Source organism: Phascolarctos cinereus, unplaced genomic scaffold (genome assembly GCF_003287225.1).
Source record: "Phascolarctos cinereus isolate Bilbo 61053 unplaced genomic scaffold, phaCin_HiC Scaffold_8;HRSCAF=390, whole genome shotgun sequence".
Lineage (NCBI taxonomy): Eukaryota > Metazoa > Chordata > Mammalia > Diprotodontia > Phascolarctidae > Phascolarctos > Phascolarctos cinereus.
The window spans coordinates 70,119,169-70,139,684 of record NW_027556291.1 but is presented as its reverse complement, the minus strand read 5'-3'; the positions used below and the strand labels follow the sequence as shown (position 1 = coordinate 70,139,684).

Sequence of the window (20,516 nt, the reverse complement as noted above, 5' to 3'; positions counted from 1 at the left end):
GTAACTAAGAGTGCTCTGTATTTGGGAAGCCAGACCTGGGATTAGTCTTGGGGATGGTGGCTGGCGTCTTGAGTCCTGAGTGAACAGGGCTCTCCTCAACAGTGGGGCTCACAAATGCTGAGACAGAGACCTCATTCATTGGGGGGTGTGGGGGAGGGGGAAGAAGGCCCCAGGGCTAACCACTGGAACCCTCCATTCCCCTTCTTAGCCAGTGGATTAGGGAAAGGAGGTGGTGGGTAGGGTATTGGGCCAGAGCCAGAAGTAAATAAACTCAGGTCTGATTTTTTTAATACTTTAAAAGGGAAAAACTTAGGTCCTAAAAAAAAAAGTCAATCTCTCTTTCTTCTCCAGTGGAAGAAGGGAAAGTTTGGGGCAAGGCAGGTGATGGGTGTTTGTTTAGAGAGGGGCCCGGAGAGCAGCGGGTTGGTTGGGGGAGAAGGGGAGGGGGGAAGCTTAGGCATAGGAGCTCCCCCAGTCAGCAGGGTAGGTAGGCAGCATAGCCGTGGCCTCTTTCTGACTTGCTCCCTTTTGGCTGAGGCCAGAGTGGGTGGGAGACACTGAGCAGAGCAGGTAGAAGAAAGGTGTGGAGAGGAGGAGGCCATGGAGCTCATCTTCCTCACTGGGTTGGCCTTCTGTCTGGTGGGCCTTTCTGGGGAAGCCAGGCTGACCACGAGGCGGCTGACCAAGGAAGAGCCAGGAAGGAGTGAGCCAACCAGAGAACCCCCGTTGCTAGCGTCGGAGCGGCCTGACTTGGGTTCCCGTGAAGGTGAGGAGAGGGGATACACAGGATCCCAGAGCTTTGGGGCATGGGACTGAAGCACGTGCGAGGATCCCCAGAGAAAGGAACACCTGAGATGCTTCTCCTGGCAAGGGTAACTCGAGAATCCCAAGCCAGAAGCCAGTCACTGAGCAGCCCTTCATTTAACAAGCCCAGGGTGAGAGGCTTCTTCCAAGAGAAGACCTGATCCCTGTGAGGCGAGGGCTCCCAGAGCAGCAGTGTGTGGAGGGGGGATAAGACAGAAATAAAGAAGAAACAGCAGTAGATGGTGTCATGGAGCATTAGAAGGCTGCAGGGGCTCAGAGGAGGGCAAGCCCCCTGGGGAACAGAGGTCACCAGGCAGGGAAGGCTTCTGGGAGGAGATGGGACTGCAGCCGGGCGTCAGCATCATTGAGATAGGCAGAAAAAAGTAGAGAGGAGAGGAGAGGGCCTTCCACCCAACGAAACCAGCTAGGGCCTGGAGGGAAGAAGGAGCGTGGGCAGGGAGGGGACTGCCCTGGCTGGAGCAGGGGGTGGCTCCATGTGTCTAAGGGAGCCAGTTAGAGAGGTAGGAAGGAGCCAGACTGTGGAAGGCCCTAAATGATAACTGGCCACCACAGCCCCAGGAAATGGCTGACCATGCCATTGACCAGGGAGATGCCAGTGTCCAACGAGACTGCTACAGGCCAGCATAACTATGTCGCCAGCTGTCTCCAAAGGCACCTCACTTGGTGGAAGTGTGACACAGCACAGTTGAATTCAAGTCACATTTCAGGAAACAGTGCCATCAGGGATGGATGGAACTGTGCTTCCCCTGGCTTTAAGTGATAGCCCAACTGTTGTGGTGAAATCCATCCCACATGCTCTCCCCACCACCCCAATTTACATGCTTTGGTCTTTTGGATACCTCTTTGTGTTAGAGAGAGTGATGGATTTGAGGTCATGAGGACCTGGGTTCAAATCCTGCCTCAGATACACAAATAGCTGGGTGACCTTGGGAAAGTTGAATCACCTCTCTGAGCCTCAGTTTCTTCATCTGTAAAATGGGGCTAATAATAGCACCTGCATTTAAATGGCTTTGCAAACCTAAAGCACTTACAGAAATGGAAGCCATGATCTCCCCCCTCCACATCCCCCATGTTTCTCATTCATATTTGAGGAGGATTTATTTAGAATGGCATCTACCAGTGAGAAGGTACTCTTACAAACACTTTACTCTCTCGATGTTTCAAATGTAATCTCATTTTTATCTCTCAACAACTCCTCTAAGGAATGTTGGTTAGGGTCTTTTTCTCCCTAATTTGAAGATGGAGAAAATGAAGTTCAGAGAGGATAAATCACCCCCTACAAGTGGATGCTGAGGGTCCAAGGTCTCTGAGTGGTGCAGGTGGGTGACTGGGAAGTGGGAGAAGAGGAGAGAGGAAGGGGGACAAGGAAGTCTCCTCCTCCTTCTTCCTTCCCTTTTGGCAGGGCCGAGTGGAGTCTACCATAGGCCATGGCTCGATGCTTTCTGGGTGAATTGATTTGATTTGCCACAGAAATGGTTGGAAGGTAGAGAAGAGTCACTCCCAATTTTGGTGACTTCTTTGTTCTTATACCAACTCCAACCTGGCGTCAAAGGGCTGCCAAACAGAGCTTGCCTTCCTTGGTTGTGGGCCAGTCCCAGCTCTGGTAGGCTGCTTATATGAAGAAGGGCATTCCATGGCCTCCAATATTTGAAGGGCTGACCCACAAAGGGAGACCTTCATGTTGTTCTCCTTGGCCCAGAGGGCAGAGCAAAGAGGTTGGTTTAAGCTTGCTGTCAGGCGATGAAGACTGGTCTGACCCAGAGTAGACTAGGCCATTTCCACAGGGGGTGGCTTCCTTCTCCTTGGAGGTCTTCAAGCAGAGACTAGAGAACTGTTTGTCAGCCTGTCACAGTAGGGGTTGAACAGGGGGTTGGAGGGGGGTGCTGCTGAGGTCGCTTCCAACTCTGAAATTCTGTGAGGCAGCTGGTATCTTCTCCTGTTTTCTGCCTTTCTCTGGGACTCAGTTTCCTTATCTGTAAAATGATGGGATTGGACTTGATTTCTAATGTATGCTAGAGCAGAGCAGGGGAGGGGAGCAAAAACAAAAGAACAAGGGAAAAGAAGGAAAAAAATGAGGGGAAGGCACAGAAGAAAGGAAGAAGATAAGCACCATCCCAGGGTACTTTGAGGTCACCATGAAGTGATAGGTTGGATTTTAGCCTCTGAAATACTGATTATATTGCTCCTCCCCATCCCAACCCCCAATCTCACCCTCTCCAGTCTGATTCCAGATTTTCATCAGGGAAATTTCTGGGACAGTCTCCAAGGTAACATAGCACCCCTGCTCAGCTATGTCTATGACATGTGGCCAAATCTAGTGTATCCTTTTGCAGGGATGGTGAGGCCCATGCTGGAACAAAAGCATCGAGCGAAGGCTATGGATGAAGAGACAGTGGCACCAGGACCTGGCCACCTGAGGGCCAAGAAAACTGCTAAGGTGGGCACTCACAGCCATATAGACCTCAGCCAAGCCCCAAGGTCAAGCGGCAAATCACCCTCTAGGAATCACAAGAAGGGGCTCTCTCGACACAAGATCCATGCTGTAGGGTTCAGGGAGCAAGAGGCCAAGCCAATCTATCTGAAGACCGAGATAGGAAGGAGAAAGGATGGGAAGGTAGAGGCCTTACCACCAGGCATTAGCCAATCCAGGAAAAACAAGACACTGCCTCAGGAGGTGACTGGCCCCAGGGAAGAGAGGAGGAGCACGAAGCTAAGAGGTGGGGACTCCAAAAAAGTCGATCTCAAGAAACAAGGAATAAAGAAGACCATCAAAGGTAAGGAGGCAGCAGAACTAAGAGATAGGACTTGTGGAGAGGAGGAGCCATTGATCAGGATAAGAAAGTCAACAATGAAAACTCTGTTCCCCTACCCCCAATACAGAGCCAACCCCAGGAATTGGGTCACTATTAACCCATTTAGGCAAATCTCCCGAGGGACCTCCTATGTTTCAACTGTCTTATTGGTGAAAATGTCCTGATAGCCAAAGGAGGCTGAGGTTTCATGGGAAAAGCAAAGGTCTAGAGTCTAGGTGGGTGACATAGAAGGGACCAAAACACAGGTGAGAGGGAAAAACCTCAGCCCGGGAGGGAAGGTCCCATAACTTCTCACTATCAGGACATTTTCACCAATAAGCCAGATGCTCCCTGGGGAAGAGCAAAGCCAAAGGTGTTGTCAAGGCCTAAGCCTTTGTTCAAAGCCCCTGTGATACAGAGACCTCCGCACCAGAGATATCTCACAACCTCAGGCAGCTCATCAAAGGAACACAACCCAGACCCACAGAGAAAGCTCCCCAAGGCCAGCCAAACCCTAGAGCAGCATGTGAGGCCCACCTGTCTTCCCTTCTGTCCCTTCTTCCTACTTCCAACATTATAAAATTCTCTTCCCAAAGTCTCACAAGGGCCAGTCTCAAGAACCAGCACCCTTATTTCTCTTGCTGCCTGTAGTCAGTACCTGGCCCAGGAAAGGAGATGGTACTCCCTGCAGGGGGATTGCCCAGATAGCTGCTGCACTTCTACTCCCAAAACTCAGCTGATCTTTCTTCCCTGCTTGGCTAACAGTGGATCCTACATCCCGAGAAGGGAGAGAGGAGATGCCAGCCAGACCTACCCCACCCCCACCCCCAGTTTTACAGATGAGGAAACTAAAGCCTAAGGAGGTGATTGGTCCAAGGTCACTCAGGCAGAAAGCGTGGGAGTCAGGATTTGGGACCCCAGTCGTCTCACTCCAGAGCCAGCATAATTCTCCCTTCCACATCACGACTTTCCCCATCACGATTTCAATATATTGTAGGTCAGCATAAGAAATTAAATGGGGGGGGCAGCTAGGTGGCGCAGTGGATAGAGCTCTGGCCTTGGAGTCAGGAAGACCTGAGTTCAAATCCAGTCTCAGACACATAACACTTACTAGCTATGTGACCCTGGGCAAGTCACTTAACCCCGATTGCCTCACAAGAAAAAAAAAAAGAGAAAAAGAAAGGAAAAGAAATTAAATGGGAGTTTGGGGAGAGTTTTACAGAAGCTGCAGATGACACATGAAGGCCAGCAGATAACAGAGAAAAAGTTTAGAAACTCTGAAATGCATAAAATACATACATATATATATATATATATATATATAGTGTTGTATAATATCAATATATTTTATCTTTCAATTCCATAATGAATCAGACTTCTTCTCTGATACGAAGAGAGGGTCAAAACATTTTACGTGGCTTTTCCAGATCACACTGCACCCCTAACCCCTGCAATGTGGAAGGGATTACTGTACTCTTTTCCCTGTTTCAAGGGGCACCCATGGATTTTAGAGCTGACTCTGCTGCTGGCTCACTGGGTGCCCTTGACCAAGACTTTCCTCTCTCTGAGCCTCATTGTCTAGGGGCCTTTCAATCTCAGGGTTACTGCGGCTTCCTCAGTTTTTGCCCTCTGACTCTGCCTTCCCCCTCAGCCGTCACCTGGCGATTACAACAGAAGGCAGCAGGCCAGAACGTCAGCGACCTGGACAGCAATTGGAAGAACTCAGGGCCTGGCCGTGGTGACACTCCTCTCCTCCATCCACCCATTATCTTTCCATCTCTGGGTCCTCCTGAGGAGATTATGCCCTCCCTCCCAGCCACATGCCACTTGTCTGAGGCCACCATCTCCTGTGGAAATGTCAAGATGAAGGTGATTCCACTTCTCAATGACCCAGGCCTGAAAACCCTCTACCTGGCAGGTAAGCATCGAGGGCTGCAGGGCTCTGGGCTCCAGAGTCACCAGAAGGTCAGAGGCTACAAGGCGGCTGGATCATCTTGGGCAAAGCCTTCAGGGGCTCTGGGACTCAGTTTCCCCTCTGCAAAATGACAATAAGAATCATGGGCCTTCTTACCCACAAAGCAGCCTGAGGATCAAAAGAGATGGGGAAAGTGTTTTGGGGCACAAATCACCATCTAGACACAAGAACACATTATTAGACTATTTTTATCATTACTATGATTAACAATACTTCCCTTTGACATATCCTTATGGGATCATATATCTAGAGCCAGAAGAGATCACAGAGCCCTTCACTTTACAGATGAGGAAACTGAGGCCAGAAGAGGTTAGGTGACTTACTCAAAGTCACACAGCTGGCAAGCAGTAGAGATAGGATTTGAACCCAGGGTCTTTGACTCCAAATTCACTGTTCCAATGTACTAACCCTACCCCACAAGTCTGATAGGCATCCCCCTCGTACATTTCTAGAGAGCTGTAAAGTTTATAAAGTACTTTCGAAGACTACTTTCCTTGAGCTCTACAATTGTCCTGTGAGGTAGATAGAATAGGTATTATTGGTCTCATTTTCCATGTGGGGAAACTGAGTCTCAGAAAGGACAAGCAATGTGCCCTGGGTCCCATTGCTAATGGCTGAGGCAGGATTTGAACCCAGGTCTTCCAGACTCCCAAGTCCAGCACCCTGGCTGTCCACATGGTCCAACAGGGGCTAAGTAGTCCGGCTTCTGAGTATAGACCTTGTTCAATCTGGAGAGGCTCAACATTGACCTGGCTATAGTCCCTTGGGAACCTAGGTGTTGGTGCTGGTGAGGGTGATAGCCCAGCAGTCTGAGCATCCTTATTAGAACCCAGGTGGGCTGGCAACCACAGGGCATTGCTGTGGGTGGGGAGAAGAAACTAGAGTTTTGAGAGACAGCATGGTAAAATGTGGTGGTGTTTTTTCCCTTTTTTTTTTTCCTAGAGAATGAAATTTCCAAAATTCCAGCTGAGACCTTTAGTGGTGTGCCCAACCTGGAGTGGTTAGATCTGAGCAAGAACAAACTGGACACCCAGGGCCTGCATCCTGATGTCTTTAAGGCACGTGACTCTAGTGCTCCCTCTTTAGATAGCCACTGGTTGAGGAGTGGGGGTGGTGCTGGGGAGGGGAATGACACAGAGAGATGGGAGAGTCCTGAATGTCTACCAGGGGTGGGGAGCCTGTGGCCTTGAGGCCACATGTGGCCCTCTAGGTCCTCAAGTGCGGCCCTTTGACTGAATCCAAACTTCACACAACAAATCCCCTTCACAAAAGGATTTGTTCTGTCAAACTTGGATTCGGTCAAAAGGCTGCACCCAAGGACCTAGAAGGCCATATATGGCCTTGAGGCCGCAGGTTCAAAACCCCTGGCTAGGCATTTCATGAGGATAGCTACATAGTCTGATTTGAAGAGTTTAAGGGAAAGCCAGGCCCCTTTCACTCAATAGCTCTCCTACCAGCCTATCAGGGGCCTGAAATTCCACTACTGGAGTTGTGTTCTTTTGGCTGAAGCCTGAATCTGTGACTTACCCAAGGCACTGAAGAAACAGAGACCATTGGGAAGGGGGAGGCTGGGGGTCAGGGTCAGCATGGTGAAGGCCTGTAAGTCAGGAGTCCTAGATTCTAGTCCTGCCTTGCTGGGTGACTTTGAATAGTCATTCTTATTCTCACTCTTGTGGTTACTGTTATTATTAGCAGCACTAAGAAGGTAGGTGTGGCCTTACCCTTGTAACCAATGATTTTCCAGTCCCTAGAATACCTGTAATATGCTCTGCTGTCAGCCCACATAGAGGCTTGCTTCCAGAAATGTATGACTCTGAATAGGGGAGGGGAAAGGCCACTCCATCATTGCACTAACTTCCAGAATCAGGCTCATCAAGTTTTCGTGGGGACTGAGCTGATAGGAGCCAAACTTCTCATCATGGGTCCCCTCAGCCCCACAGCTAGACATCTAGTTTCTTCTTGGTCAGAGGAGCATGGATCTAGGACTGAAAGGGGCCTCAGAAGTCATCTTGTCCAACCCCCTTCACAGAGGGGGAAACTGAGGCAGAGATGTGGAATGACTTCCCCAAGGTCACACAGCTATTAGGAGACACAGGCAGGCTTTAAACCCAGGGCCTCTGACTCCAGAATCAACGTGACGGTGGTGATGGTATCGCTGCTGCTGCACGCATTTCCTGTGGAAGTCCAAAGTTTCTTCCTCTGTCTTCCTCTCCCTTGTCCCTTTCTAGATCACTCTGATGGGTAACATAGAAATCCTAGCTACAATTCTAGATCTTCCGTATTATATTTTCAGCACAAACATGAGCATACGCAAAGCCTCATTACATGTATATTATAATGGCCAACACTAGCTTGGAATTATACTCAATCCACACATTATTTGAACTGTGAGAGTTAATATTGATGCAACATTTTATTGGTCACTGAAACAACCTCATTAGGGGCGGGCATTGTTCTCATGCCTATTGTACAGGTGAGGGTACTGAGGCCCAGAGGGGAAGTGACCTACCCAAAGCCACTCAGATGGTACATAGTGGAACCAGATGCCTAATATTCAGGCCTTTGGACTCCTGATCTGGCAGGCCTTCCACTCAGCCACCACAAGCGCCATTTGTTTCTCCACAGAATCTGACTCGGCTGAAGCGACTGAACTTGGATGGAAATTCTCTTTCTGCTGTCCCTGAATTGCCAGGTTCTCTCCAAGAGCTCAAGGTCAATGATAACATCCTCCGGGGCCTTCTGAGGAACAGTTTCCGTGGTGAGGACAGGGACCACAAAGGGCTATTTGACCTTCAGCATCTGTCCCCACCTCCCCTGAAGGATTGGTTGTCCCTCCAATCTCCATCAGGGAAGAATTCTAGGGGATTTTTGACAAAGATGGAGAGGCTAGAGCCCCCCCGTGGGAGATCCAGAGCATGGGGTGGTAGAAAGGAGAGGGGGCTTTGGAATCGGAGGAAATGGAGTTCAAAAGCTGGGACTTTGGACAAGTCTCCTCCTTGGGCCTCAGTTTCCAGTCTTCATTTCTGGAAAACAAAGACATTGGACTTGATGGTTTCCCCAGTCCTTTCCAATTCTGGGTCTCTGACTCCTCACTGAATGATCCTTAGCAATGAACAAATCTTAAAGGGGTTCTGGGCATAGACTTGGAGACCCAGCTTGTCCCTTCCTTTCGCCACCTCTCTAAGGGCCCTTCTCTGGCAGCGCTGCTCACAGGCTGAGGTTCACTGCTCTCTTTTCCCCAGGGCTCACCAAACTGTTGACCCTGGAAGCTGAAGGAAACCAGTTGCATGACGGGAACATCTATCCTCTGGCCTTCCAGCCTCTGAAAAGCCTGATGTATCTGAGACTGGACCGAAATCGCCTCCGGGGCATCCCGCAGGGCCTGCCTGCTTCCCTGCAGGTGAGGGCCAGAGTCCTTCCTGGGCCAAGCTCTTTTGGAAGGGTGGGGCAGAAGGGAGGGGCCTGGTAAAAAGAAGGGGGAGGCCACCTCCCACAACACAGCAGGGTGGCCCTGGACACTTAAGATTTCTTCACAATCCTTACTTTAAGCAAGGCTGATCCAAAGTGACAACAGAGAAATTAGGGAGTGAGGAGGCATTTACAAAAGGATTCCCTTGACAAGAATCAGCTCTCCCAGGGTTCAATTAACAAAACCTCATGCTGTCTCAAAAGAACATTAGATTTGGAGTCAGGGTCCTGGGTTCAAATTTTGCCTACTATCTAGGTGATCTCTTGACGTAGCACTTCTCTCTGTGCCTCAGTTTCCTCCTCTGTTAAATGAGGGGGGTCAGGCTGCCAGCTCTAGTGGTCCTGATGTAACCACTGGGCCCAGATGGCTCCAGAGGAGAAAGTGAGGCTGGTGACCTTGCACAGCCCTCCCTCACTTCAATCAAATTCACTTACAAGTCATGACATCACTTCCATCATGTCATGGTGCTCTTCAAGAATGAAGGACAAACAACTGGGAAGGCTCCAGTGATCTGAACCCCCTTTCTCAATAGGTAAAGAAATGCTTCAGTGCATCTGAGGAAACTACAGATCCCTGGAGGGAGGAGGGTTTTGTTTTGTTTTGTTTCATTTTTGTCAAGTTAGCATTACCCCTCCCCACCCAATTTTCTCAGGCTGGATCAGTTGTAACCCAATCCTCTCATTTTCCATATGGGAAAACTGAGGCCCAGAAAAAGAAAGGGACTGAGTGAGTTAACACTGCATTTGGAGCCCAAAGACCCAAGTTTAAGCTCTGGCTCTGCTCCCTTAATACCTGGGCCCTCAGTTTCCTCATCTGTAAGATGAAGGGGGATGGACTAGCTGATGTCTGGGGCAGTCTAAAAGCCACAGCTCAAGGTCCCAGAAGCTCCCTGGCAAAGGTGGAATTGGACCCCAGGTCTTCTTTCTCCTGGGTCAAGAGTTCTGTCCATTGCTCAGAATGGAAAGGGATTTCCCTCCACCCAGGCTCCTTTCAATAGGAAGCCCCCTCCTAGTGCACTGAAGATGGGGCTCACTTTCCAGACATCTGGGCTCCACCCAGTGCTTTTTTAGGGACACACCTGCAGAATGAAGCAGCCCTCCTCCCATCCTCCTCTGGCCTCAGAGCTAACTGGCTTGGCCAAGGCTTACTTCTGGTGCAGGGGCGGCAAGGGGGGCGGGGTCTCGCTCTGCAGTTTGGAAGGAGAAGCCCTGGGACTCTAGAGGTCTAATGGAAGAGGGAAATAGGCCCCGTGTCCAATGTCAGCCCTGAAACGCCCACCAAGCTTCCCTTCCAGGAACTTTCCCCCTTCCCTCCGCCTCTTGTTTTTTGTGGCAGCTGTCTCCCTCCCCTGGCACCAGGGTGAGGGAGCGGGATACAGACCAGGGTCTGTTCTGCAGACCAGGCTCTTTTGGAGCCAAAGGGCGTCTTCTCAGTCATGGCGTGGTGGAAAGAGGAATGGCTCGAGAGGGCCAAGAGCCCTGAGTTCTGGTCCTGGTTCTAGCATGAACTCACTATGAGTAACCTCAGTTTCCCATCACGATGAAGGACTCAATGACCTCTAAGATTCTAGCTCTCAATCCTCTCATCTAGAGCTCTCCTTGGGATTGGGCCGGAAGGAAGGGCACAAGAAGGTCTGATTTGCTAGAGCAAATGCGTAGCTCAGGGGTGCCTTGGAGGCAGTTACCATAGGGACCAGCCCCTTCAGTCAAGACTGCAGGAGAAGGGTGGGAAGGGACATGGAAGGGCCTTCTTGCCCCAAAGCGTAAATTTAGAAAATGGTGAAGTGGGAAAGGACCTCCAGAGGCCAGTTAGTCCAAAGCTCTTGTGTTAGAGAGGCCCAAGGAGATTACATGATTTGTCCATAGTCACACAGGTAGCAAGGCAGCAGAGTCAGGACTTGTCCTAGACCACCTGACCCCAGAGTCAGTATGAACTAGGAAGTACCAGCAGCTGGGTGGACAGCATCACTGGCAAGTGGACAGTAGGCATCACTGGTGGGTTGATGAAATCACTGGCAGGTAGATGGGTGGCAGGCATCACTGGTGGGTGAGGAGGCAGTAGGTATCGTTGGCGGGTAGATGGCAGACATCATCAACACTTGGTCCCTAGGTAAGAGGATAGGGCTAGAATCTCCCTGTTGGGAAGTTATACACCAATCTTCTGGTCCTAGGCCCAGACCCCCTTTTCCCCAACCCCTCATGTCGTCAGGGAGGCAAGTGACTTGGTGTAACTTGGTCTATAGCTGCAGGAAAGGCCACCAGTCTGCCTCCCTGCCTCACGCTCTCTGCCCTCTTGGGGCTGGGCGGGGTCTAGGAACTCCACCTTGACACTAACCACATCGAAGAAGTGAGTGAGCGTGTACTGAATAAGTCCCGGAGCTTGAGCCTGCTGGTGCTAAGCAACAACCGTATCCAGGAGGACCGCATTGCCCCCCGAGCGTGGATCGACCTCCCGTGAGTGTGGCTCCCCCCAATTCCCCTCCTCTCATTTTAGGAAAAAGGAGGAAACTGAGGTAAGTGGCTTGCCCACAGTCACACAGCCAGTAAGGATCAGAGGTAAGATTCAAACCCAGGTTGACACTTTGCTGACACTCTGCGCCACTCCACAATGCCCACAGAGCCCTACTTCATCAGAGGAGCTCTCAGCAGCTCCTTTGGCCTCTACCAACAAATGTGGCCCAGAGGTTACACACCAAAGGTCTGCTGCATCTCCCCCTAGTTCCTCTGGTGATCAACAGCACCTTATACAAGACAGCTGGTCCAACCAGGGCTCAGGCAATAGCTAGGGCCATAGAGCAGGGCTGTTCTGGGGAGCTGTAAAGATAACTGTCATCCCCAAGCCCCAGGGTCATACCGAAATGTGGGCCTTATTAGCTGTGGGCTCTGACCTGCCAAGTCACCACGTCTCCTCTTGTCCCCTCACGGGGTAGACTTCAGGGCTTTCCTAGTTTACCCACTGCCCAAAAAGCGCCCTACAAACACCGATGTGCTGGTACATATTTAACAACCAGATCTCCCTCAAAAAAAAATATATGCAGGACACACTTTTCAGTTTCATCTGAATTATTAATATTTTCTCCACCACTTTCTTAAGCCTAAACAATCAACAAGCCAACCCATGAAGCCCTGATTTATAGCATTTGCCAATTGAATGACTCTCTCAGGCTGAACCTTGCACAAGTTAGGGACCCCCTTCCCTGACCTGGACCTCTTCTTCCACTCTACAGTCATGCTAAATCTATGCTTCTGCCTAAATAAATGAGCATTCACCAAGTTGACTTGACCTACCATGATTCAATTACTATGCCTAGCCTTGTGCATAAGCAGCATGTACAACAGAAAAGGCATTGACCCTTCCTGCTAAGCTTGGAGTCATGGGACCAGAGTTTAAATCTTAGCCAGCACCCCCCCCCGACCTCCTTTTCCTCCTCTCTATCATGAGGGGCTTGGACTACATGGCTTCTGAGGTTGGTTCCAGCTCCAAATCCGTGCTCATATAGTAAGCATGTAGTAAGCACTTGATAAATCCTTGCTGACTGATTATTCTATGCTATGATACCATAATTCCTCCAGAGTTCCCACCCGATTCAGAAGGAGAATGGCTTTCTTCTCTGACCTTTCCCTTTCTCTCGCCCTCCGCCCCTCCTCCCCAACCTTGCTTGCCCCAAGGTAACTTATGATCATAGATAGCTGGAAAGCAATCTTAACGATCATTTAGTCCAGTTTCCTCACTTTAAAATGGAAGAAACTGAAGCCTGGGAAGGAAGAAGGCCAAGGTCACACAGATCCTCTCAATATTCCCATTTCCTCTAAGACAAATTCAAAACTATGTGGGGCTGGAGATTGAGAAACAAAGGAGGTTTCCAAAACACATGGGCTTAGTTTGAGCCACGGCCCCATTCTCCCATCCTATCATTGCCACCTCTGTTCTGCCAGAGTTGAGGGTGACAGCTGGCCAGAGATGAGGGGCAGGAGAGCCAGAGCTAAAAGCACTTATGATTGGCCCAGATTTGGGGCAGGTCAGAGGTCCAAAATCTTGGTAGCTTGGTGAGGTTCAGAAGAAAGCAGGTCATCTGAGAAGTTGGGAATGAATAAGTCAGGAATCTGAGCTGTGAGGATGTGTCTGTCTACTCTAAGACTAGTGCTGGTTACCAAGTAGCTGGAGACAACATCCCACTCCCCTTTGGCTCACTATTGAGCTCCGTGATTGCTTCTAGGTCTGAGCCCACTAGCTAGGTCTTGATTTCTTAATTCCTTGTCCTCCAGTCTCCTAGCCCAAGTCCCCTGTTGCCTGACCTCCTGTCCTCTGGAGCTTACATGCTGTGACCTTTGCTCTATCCAGCCTTAGTAGACCTCCCTGAACTTGACCTCACTGTTGTTGTTATTCAGTCATTTCGGTCATGTCCAACTTTTTGTGACCTTATTTGGGGTTTGTCATTTTCTTCTCCAGCTCATTTTACAGATGAGGAAACTGAGGCAAACAGGGTGAAGTGCCTTGTCCTATTACAGCTAGTAAATTTCTGAGATCAGATTTGAATTCAGGTCTTCCTGACTCCGGGGCCAGCACTCTATCCACTGCAGTGCCACCTAGCTGTCCGAGACTTACCCTCAGGTCCTTCTGATTGACAGCATCTGCCTACCCTCCTCCTGTCTAGCCCTACTCCCCCTCTCATTTCTAACCTGTTTCTGCCTAAGGAATTTGGAGTGTCAAGGGGTGTCTCACCAAAGGTTCAGGAATATCAGAGCTTTGCCTTAAGAATATGACTCTCCATTCACTGTTTCAGGAGGGAGAGAGTCTACATGCTGGGGGACCAATAGAAGACTGTTACAATAGGCCAGAGAAGAGGCAGGGCATTGAGAGGGAGAGTGCAGAGGAATGGATGGATGAGGAAGACATGGCTGGACTTGGTGTCTGGGAATAGGGAGCCAGGGACAAGGAGAAAACCAAAGCTTCAGGAAGGAGCTGCTGATCTACCGATTCTCAGTGAATCAAATCTCCTGCCCAGTATTCTTGCTCCATTCCAGGAAAAAGTTACCCAGAGCTTTTGGGTTCAATTATTATGTTTTTCTCTTCCCCCTCCTCGCCAAGTGAGGCAAGGGAAAGCAGACACCAATTTTGGTGGAAGAGAAGCCCCACCCAATTGCTCTGTTGGCCCGCTACGCCCATTGTGCGGTGGGGCTGGCCTCCCTTGTAGGATTCCCAGACGAGCCCTGGCAGCAGGCCCCTCAACCACCCTAATCTGGCCCTCCAAATGTCGGGGTCTGTGGTGGTTGGGACAAAGGGTTGAGCAGAACTGGCCCTCCCACATTCCCTTAGGAAGGAGAAAAGACACCATTCCCCCACCCCACCTCCACCCATCGCTGGACATCTTCAGGTCGAGGTTGGATGGACATTTGTTAGCAATGCCATGGAATGGGGCAGACTAGGTGGTTGCTGAGGCCCCTGCCAGTTTGGGAATACTGAGAATGTGAGCCAATGGAGCAAATACCATTTGGGACCATCCATCTTAAGGAAGTTCTGCCTTACTGTCAGCCCAAAATCTGCCTCCCTATGACATCCTTCATTGCTCCTCAACATTCCCTGTCCAACCACATAGGATAAGTCTTTCTCCTTACACACGTTAGTCTCTCCAGTTCTTGAAGAGTGTGTTTAAGATCCTCCAAGGCACATCTTCTCCAAGCTAAATATATTCAGTTCCTTCAGCCAATCTTCATACAAATGCCATGATCTTCATTGTCTCAGTGAAGAAATGGTTTGGTGAAAGAAAGAGAGGCGTAAAGAAGATGCTAAAGGAGAAGGGTGACTTTAACTTTTTTTGAGCCTGGGTCTGCCCATCTTGCCAGGCTGGAAGTGAGGTGGCCACTCATGGGCCCCATCCCAATGCAGATCAACATGGGAGTTTCATTCATGACCTGGGCCCTTTCACATGCAACTTTAGGTAGCCTGGTGGCCCCCTGCTCTTTGAGGGCTTACCAATTGGTGCCAGACTTTATTTGGATAACCAATTGGCTTAGCCAACAGCAGCTTGGAACTCCCAAGCTCAAGTGATCCACCAGTCTCTGCCTTCCCAGTCGCAGGGATTGCCTGAGCCAGTCTAGTGAACTTTTAAAGTTCTCCAAAAGTACCTGTTTACTGTGTTAACTCTACGTTATCCTTAGCTATTCTCCTCCTTTACTAGGCTAGTTTGATTTACCATTATAAGCCTATCTAGCCTTTCTCACCATTAGTCTAGATTTGACCAGATTTCCTCAATGCATGTCACAGGTAGGAAAATCCACAATTTGCCCTTGCCACCTTCTCCGTCACTAAGTAGTCTGTATGTCTTTGGTCCCCTACCTCTCTGGGCCCTCTCTTTCAGAGGTCCCTTCAAAGGTCCCTTCTTGTTCTAAATATCACTGATTCTCCCTTCTTCTTTGGCTTTCAATTCTTTCCTCCCCTCCTCATTATCGTTTATATCAGTCATTCAGTCATGTCTGACTCTTCATGACCCCATGGACCATAGCATGCCAATATTGTCCATGGGATTTTCTTGGCAAAGATACTGGAATGGTTTGCCATTTCCTTCTCCTATCCTCCTCATTATAGGGGAGGCTAAAGAAGAGAGAAAGAAGGGGAGATGAAAGGGAAGGAATCTAACCAAAGTGGGATGGCTGAAAGGTGTCCCCTCATCCCATCCCATCCCAAAGTATTTTCCTCACAACCCATCAATGGTGCCTGAAATGTTGTCATTTGAACTTCACTTTTTAGGGGTACCCACAAATCCTGTCTCAGGCTCTGAAGCCAGGAGACGTTGAGGGTGAAGGGATGCTGCAGCCAAGGGTATTAGGGGAGCAGAATGGAAAGGGAGAAGTCTGCCAGTTTCCAGATTTTGTTTGTTTGACTTGAGGACAGACTGGAATCTGTGAGGAAAGAGGACACAGACAGAAGAAACCTGGTCACCACCTGTTTTGATTTCCGTGATCGGATATTGCCTTAGCTCCTTCCATTTGAATAATCCTCCAATATCTTTATAACTCCTGGGGTAGCTGCAAGGGCTTTGGACCAGACGTGCACAGTTGGAAGCATCTGCTTTCCTTGTGTTAGGTGGCAGGCCCGGATGAAGTCAATCCTCTGCCTGGGGAGTTCTCACCAAAGTAAACTCAAGTCTCTGAACCCCAACTTGGACCCTGATAGCTAGAATAATAATAATGATGATGATGATAATGATGATGATGATGATGATGATAATAATAGCTAGAGCTTACAGAGCACTTTAAAGTTTGGAAAGCACTTTAGATATGCCATTTCATTTAATCTTCACAACACTCCTGGGAAGTTGGCAGTATAATTATCCTATTTTACAAATGAGGAAAATGAGCCAAAGAGAGGTTAAAAGACTGGCCGACGGTCACTCAGCTGGGAAGCAGAATTCAAACTCAGGTCTTAATGAGTCACTTAGGTGAACCTAAGACAGCTGGCTCCCTGATCTTCTTAGGCCTCAGCTCTCACCACCTCTACTCAGGGAAGAGACAGAACAATGTTCCCGACAAATGGGTGCCCAGAGAGCTGGATGAGATATGAACAGAGAAAAGGAGGACTATTGTTAGTGAAAGAATCCTTGGATGTTAGAGCTAGAAGGGGCCTTATTGCTCACCTCATTCAGCCCCTTCACTTTACTAATTCCAAGAAGGAAACTGAGGCCCAGAGAGGGGAAGGCACTTGCAGGAAGTCACACATCTAGTAAGTGGCCAAGCCAGGATTAGAACCCAGGTCTCTTGGCTCCCTGGGCATGTTGAAGGTGAGAGAGGGAAAGAAAAGTCTTCTGGGTATAGGGACTCAGAAAGAGGTGTGTGTGTGTGTGTGTGTGTGTGTGTGTGTGTGTGTGCATGGGCATGTGTACACGTGTGTGTGGTGTGTGGGTGTAGAGTATGTAGGGGTGTGCATGTGTGTGTATGGTGTGCGTGCGCACATGCCTGTGTATATGTGCTCTGTGTGTACATGTATGTGGTATGTGTGCATGTGTGTGCATGTGGTATGTGGGTATATGTGCATGAAGGTGTGGGGTGTGTGCATGTGTATGCATATGTGTGCATGTGTGCGCATGTGTGGGTGTATAGTGTGTGGGGTGTACGTGTGTGTATGTGATACATGTGCTGTGTGTGCATGCATGTATATGGTATGTGTGCATGTGTGTATGCATGTGGTATGTGGGTATGTGTGCATGGAGGTATATGTGGGGTGTGGGGGATGTGTACATGTGTGTGCATGTGTGTGCTTGTGTGTGCTTGTGTGGGTGGTGTGTGGGTATATTGCCTGGTGGGTGGGTAGGTATATGTGTGGTGGAAGGGTATGCATGTGTGTGCACACACGTATGTGTGTGTGTGTGTGTGTGTGTGCAGTGTGCATTATGCGTGGTATGTGGGTATATGTGGGGTGTGTATGTGTGTGCATGTGTGTGTGTGTATATGTGTGATTTATACCCTGAGAGTCTTCACCCAAGTGCTAAAGTGTTTTCTTAGACTCAGTGACTGGAATGGGGCTGATCTCTCCAGCCTGAGCTGGGAGTCCGAAGGGAGACAATTCAGGATCCCAAGCTGTATTCCTGAAGCCCCTGTCTAAAGAGGAGAGCCCCTTAGGAGCCCTGGGTAACAGTAGAACAGATGAGCAGCAGAGGCCAGAAGGCTGTTCTTTGGTGGGCCTGTCCAGGATGTTCCAGCATCTCTTCCCCTATTAGGAAATTTCGACTCTACCCTGGTCCCTGGGTCTGTCTCACACTTTGTCCTTGACCCTAAAGGTCTAACTCTCTCTGTCCATTAGGAAACTTGAGTCACTGGACTTGTCCCACAACCGCCTGGTCCACGTGCCCTCCTTTCTGCCTCGTGGGTTGAGACGGCTAACGCTCCATCACAACCGGATTGAGCGCATCCCCGGATACGTCTTTGCACACATGAAGCCGGGCCTCGAGTTCCTGCATCTTTCTCACAACAGCCTGCGGGATGATGGCATCCACAGCGTGTCATTTCTCGGCCTGCGCTGGTCCCTGGCGGAGCTGCTTCTGGACAATAACCAACTGCAGGCCATTCCCCGGGGCATCCTGGGTCTCAAGGGCTTGCAGGTGCTCCGTCTCAGCCACAACAAGATCAGGTATACCAGTGGGAGATGACACCTTTGCAGCCACCCTCTGAGCCCCAACTCAGCATGCCCATTGGATAGCAACACGTTGCTCTCTTCAGGGCAAGCCCCAACCAGAAGACAGCCTGGCCACACTGGGACAACTTTTAGCCATGACTACCTGGAGGGCTGGGAAGGTTTCTAACTCAAAGATGGAGCTCCTAAGATTCCTGGCCTCTTCTTCTTCATGGCCCCCATGGTTCCAGGAACCAGGGGTAAGGACCACACAAGACAATGCTAGTGTCAAGGTCCAATTCTGACCTAAGATGTGAGAGCCAGAGAGTCAGAGCAGGGGTCCCAGGAGAGCCATGGAGAGAGAGCAGGGACCCCAGGGAAGGCAGGGAGGAAGCAAAGACACCAGGGAAGGCAGGGGGACAGAGCAGAGACCCCGGGGAAGGCAGGGGGACAGAGCACAGACCCAAGGGAAGGCAGGGGGACAGAGCACAGACCCAAGGGAAGGCAGGGGGACAGAGCAGGGATCCCAGGGAAGCCAGAAGTCAGGGCAGACCACAGTTGGGAAACTACCAGGATAGGTCTTTTAAAGGCATGGCACTGGCAAAAGATCAGAGCATAGAGACATGAGTTTGACTCAAGAGGAGAGGAATGGTCTGGGCCTGATATCCAATATTGAGGGCCTGGGTCAGGCTACTCTTCTCTATGACTAAAGGAGTATGTACACCCATGCACACGTGCGCGCGCACACACACACACACACACACACACACATTTTTGTCCCCTCTCTGTCTCTATCCAATTTGCAAAGTCTCTGCTTATGTCAAATACTACCAAGGCATGTGTGCAATACCTCTTCTGGTCCCCATGCCCAGCCCTAACTCAGGCCAGTCTAGTAGTTCAAGTTCGAGGAACACAATAGTAGCAGAGAGGGGCCGCTCCTACCCCCAGCTCAATCACAACCGTTTCCTACTCCTGCCTTCTCCCTCTCTCCCCTCCTCCCTTGGTCCCTTCTCTCTCTCCTTTCTCCCATCTGTGTCCGTCATGCTCTCTGGGTCTTGGCATGCCTGCCCATTCTCAGCTGTCTCCTGTTCTTCCTTCCACAGACACGTGCCTCTGAATTCTGTCTGTGACACTCGGGTAGCCCAGGACTCCAACCTCATCTCCATGCACCTGGAAAACAACCTCATCGATCGCCGCCGCATCCCACCCACAGCCTTCTCCTGTATCAAGGCCTACCAGAGTGTGGTCCTCAAGCCACAGCAGGATGAGGAAGAGTATTAGTCTCCTACAACCTAGGCCTCTCTCCTGGGTATTCTGCCCCTTCCTCCCTGCCCCCCCCCACCACCAAGTGGGGCCTGCTCTTCCTTTCCCTTCTCCTTCCCTCCCCACCTTTGGCCACTCCTAGCCAACCTAGGCCTCCCTCTATCAGCCATTATTAATTCAAGCTTTTCATTGAGAATCAGTGAATGCTCTCTTTCTGCTACTCAGAGAAAGAAAATGTTTGCTGAGCAAATGAAGACCCAAAAGGGAACATTTAGTTTCCCAAACAAACTGAGTCATCCCAGCAGACCCTTGGGCTTAGCCTGATTTGAGTTACTGTATATACTTGAATAAAATAAAAATACATATCATTTAAAACATGACCTAACTCAATGGGTCCATCTTCACTTCATTTTCGATCATCTCTCTGTGGGCCCACCGTGACTTCCTAGCCCGCCTTCAAGAGGAGCTAGGGCCAATAATGCTGCCATCCGCAGCCTGCCTTGTTTAAGAACCTAGCAGGGGGTCCCTCCTAATTAGGGGGAGTGATGGGGAGTGGCTCTTTGACTTCATTCAGAGAGGGAACTCCTTCTACCAATGCAGGGCAGCATTTCTCTTCTATTGCTGCTTTCAGAGAATGTCTGAGGCATTGAAAAGTTAAGTGCTTTGCCCAGCTATGATGTGTCAGAGGTAGAACTTCTGAGCTGCAAGGACAGCTCTCTATGCACTCTCTGCTTCCCCTAATTAGTCCAAATTAATAAGATGTGTCCCTGTGTCATCATAACCTTCTTGTAACTTTGGCTAAGACCATAGGCTCTTAGTTCTAGAGACAGAAGGGACATTAGGGTCCATATTGTCCAACCCCTCAGTTTATGGATGAGGAAACGAAGGGAAGGGAAGGGGAGGGGAGGGGAGTGGAGGGAAGGGGTAGCTGGGAAGTTCATGTAGAAAATGGCATTTGACCTGGGCTTTGAAAGAAACCAAAGGAGGGGAGTACATTCCAGGTAGAGGGCACAGGTATAGCGATGGGAAATGGAGCCCACATAGGTGGCAAAGCCAGGATTTGAACCCAGGTAGAGTCAGGTTCTCT

General features: G+C 49.9%; 2 protein-coding genes across 2 annotated transcripts; both read left to right on the top strand.

The window, feature by feature from the left end:
• Positions 1-429: 429 nt before the first annotated feature.
• LOC144455063 (uncharacterized) lies at positions 430-7,837 on the top strand. The gene is made up of 5 exons (XM_078148057.1): positions 430-766; positions 3,159-3,599; positions 5,269-5,535; positions 6,535-6,654; positions 7,821-7,837. The coding sequence occupies exons 1-5, from the start codon at positions 601-603 to the stop codon at positions 7,835-7,837; spliced, it is 1,011 nt and encodes a 336-aa protein (XP_078004183.1). The 5' UTR covers positions 430-600.
• A 213-nt stretch (positions 7,838-8,050) lies between these two features.
• On the top strand, positions 8,051-19,814 carry LOC110201528 (extracellular matrix protein 2-like). Its single transcript, XM_078148056.1, has 6 exons — positions 8,051-8,065; positions 8,218-8,350; positions 8,835-8,992; positions 11,375-11,514; positions 17,858-18,184; positions 19,270-19,814. The coding sequence occupies exons 1-6, from the start codon at positions 8,051-8,053 to the stop codon at positions 19,445-19,447; spliced, it is 951 nt and encodes a 316-aa protein (XP_078004182.1). The 3' UTR covers positions 19,448-19,814.
• Positions 19,815-20,516: the final 702 nt, after the last annotated feature.

Bases quoted from the DNA above. Each gene is read 5' to 3' on its own strand.
- LOC110201528 (XM_078148056.1), top strand. The intron at 8,351-8,834 runs GTGAGGACAGGG...TCTTTTCCCCAG, and splicing joins TCTGAGGAACAGTTTCCGTG to GGCTCACCAAACTGTTGACC. The intron at 11,515-17,857 runs GTGAGTGTGGCT...TCTGTCCATTAG, and splicing joins CGAGCGTGGATCGACCTCCC to GAAACTTGAGTCACTGGACT.
- LOC144455063 (XM_078148057.1), top strand. From the start codon at position 601: ATGGAGCTCATCTTCCTCACTGGGTTGGCCTTCTGTCTGGTGGGCCTT. The intron at 767-3,158 runs GTGAGGAGAGGG...ATCCTTTTGCAG, and splicing joins TGACTTGGGTTCCCGTGAAG to GGATGGTGAGGCCCATGCTG. The intron at 3,600-5,268 runs GTAAGGAGGCAG...CTTCCCCCTCAG, and splicing joins AATAAAGAAGACCATCAAAG to CCGTCACCTGGCGATTACAA.